This window comes from Perkinsus marinus (assembly GCF_000006405.1).
Source record: "Perkinsus marinus ATCC 50983 genomic scaffold scf_1104296945090, whole genome shotgun sequence".
NCBI classification, from domain to species: domain Eukaryota; phylum Perkinsozoa; order Perkinsida; family Perkinsidae; genus Perkinsus; species Perkinsus marinus.
Window position 1 is genome coordinate 1 of NW_003211216.1, and position 1,142 is coordinate 1,142.

Consider the following 1,142-nt stretch of genomic DNA (forward strand, 5'->3'; position numbering starts at 1 on the left):
TTGTTGTTATTGTATGTTGTTAGATGGGTTGGAAAACTACCCATTTCTGGGGTCCTATGGCTAATTGGGGTATTGTTGCTGCTGGTGTATTGGATATGACTACTCAAGGGCCTGATATGATATCTATACCTATGACTGGTACTTTATGTGTTTATTCTCTATTATTCATGCGTTTTGCATATATGGTACAACCTAGGAATTATCTATTGTTATCCTGTCATATCTTTAATGAGGTAATAATACTATATTATTATTATAATTTATCATAACTATTCAGGGTGTCCAACTTATCCAACTTGGCCGTGCTCTCAAGTACCAGAGCCAACAGAAACTTCTAGCAGATCAGCGTACTCAGCAACAACAGCAAATGATGTCCATCAAGGCTACTATACCTGAGGAGTCGTCTAATACCACTACCACCACGACCAAGATGATGATGACCCCTTCTATGACCAATAACAAGTCAATGTTTGCAGCTACTGCTGCTGGTGTTGCTGCTGCCAAAGCCACTAGTGACCTTGCCTCTAAGGCTACTACTACTACCACAGCTGCTGCTGCTGAGACTGTTGTCAAGTCTGCTGCTGCTAGTACTCCTGCTGCTAAGACAGCTCAAGCTGCTACTAAAGCTGCTATTGAGGGTAATAGATAATGATAGAGTATAGGAGTTTATTATTAATTAGGTTCGTTCCATCCCGTCCTAAAATTGAGATCTAAGATATGTGCTCTACCTATGCCTGAGTTATTAAGGAAGTTCTTTATGCATCCTGCTGGACCCTTTACCATATTCTTCTGGGCTCCTGCTATCAAATGGGGTATATCTGCTGCCAACTTAGTTGATTATAAGAGACCTGTTGAAAAGGTTAGTATCCCTCAACAGCTTGCTCTATTCGCCACTGGTAATAATAGTAACAATCCTTAGTGGAATGATAATCATCATCTCAGGTGTTATCTGGGCTCGTTGGTCATTTGTTATTACACCAATTAACTACAATTTAGCAACTGTTAACGTGTGTCTAGCCTCTACAGCATTCTATCATTTGATAAGAAAGGTAATAATACTATAGTAGTAATGATGAGCATGCTATTATCCAGTTGGTATATGATCCCTTCCCCTCGGTCGTCGTTGAAGATGATCATAAGAA

General features: G+C 39.8%; 1 protein-coding gene across 1 annotated transcript; it reads left to right on the top strand.

The window, feature by feature from the left end:
• Positions 1–56: 56 nt before the first annotated feature.
• On the top strand, positions 57–1,049 carry Pmar_PMAR004978 (hypothetical protein; the record flags this gene model as incomplete). Its single annotated transcript, XM_002779907.1, has 4 exons — positions 57–233; positions 278–638; positions 681–896; positions 943–1,049. Coding segments are annotated over 4 exons (861 nt in total), but the record flags the coding sequence as incomplete, so codon positions are not given.
• Positions 1,050–1,142: the final 93 nt, after the last annotated feature.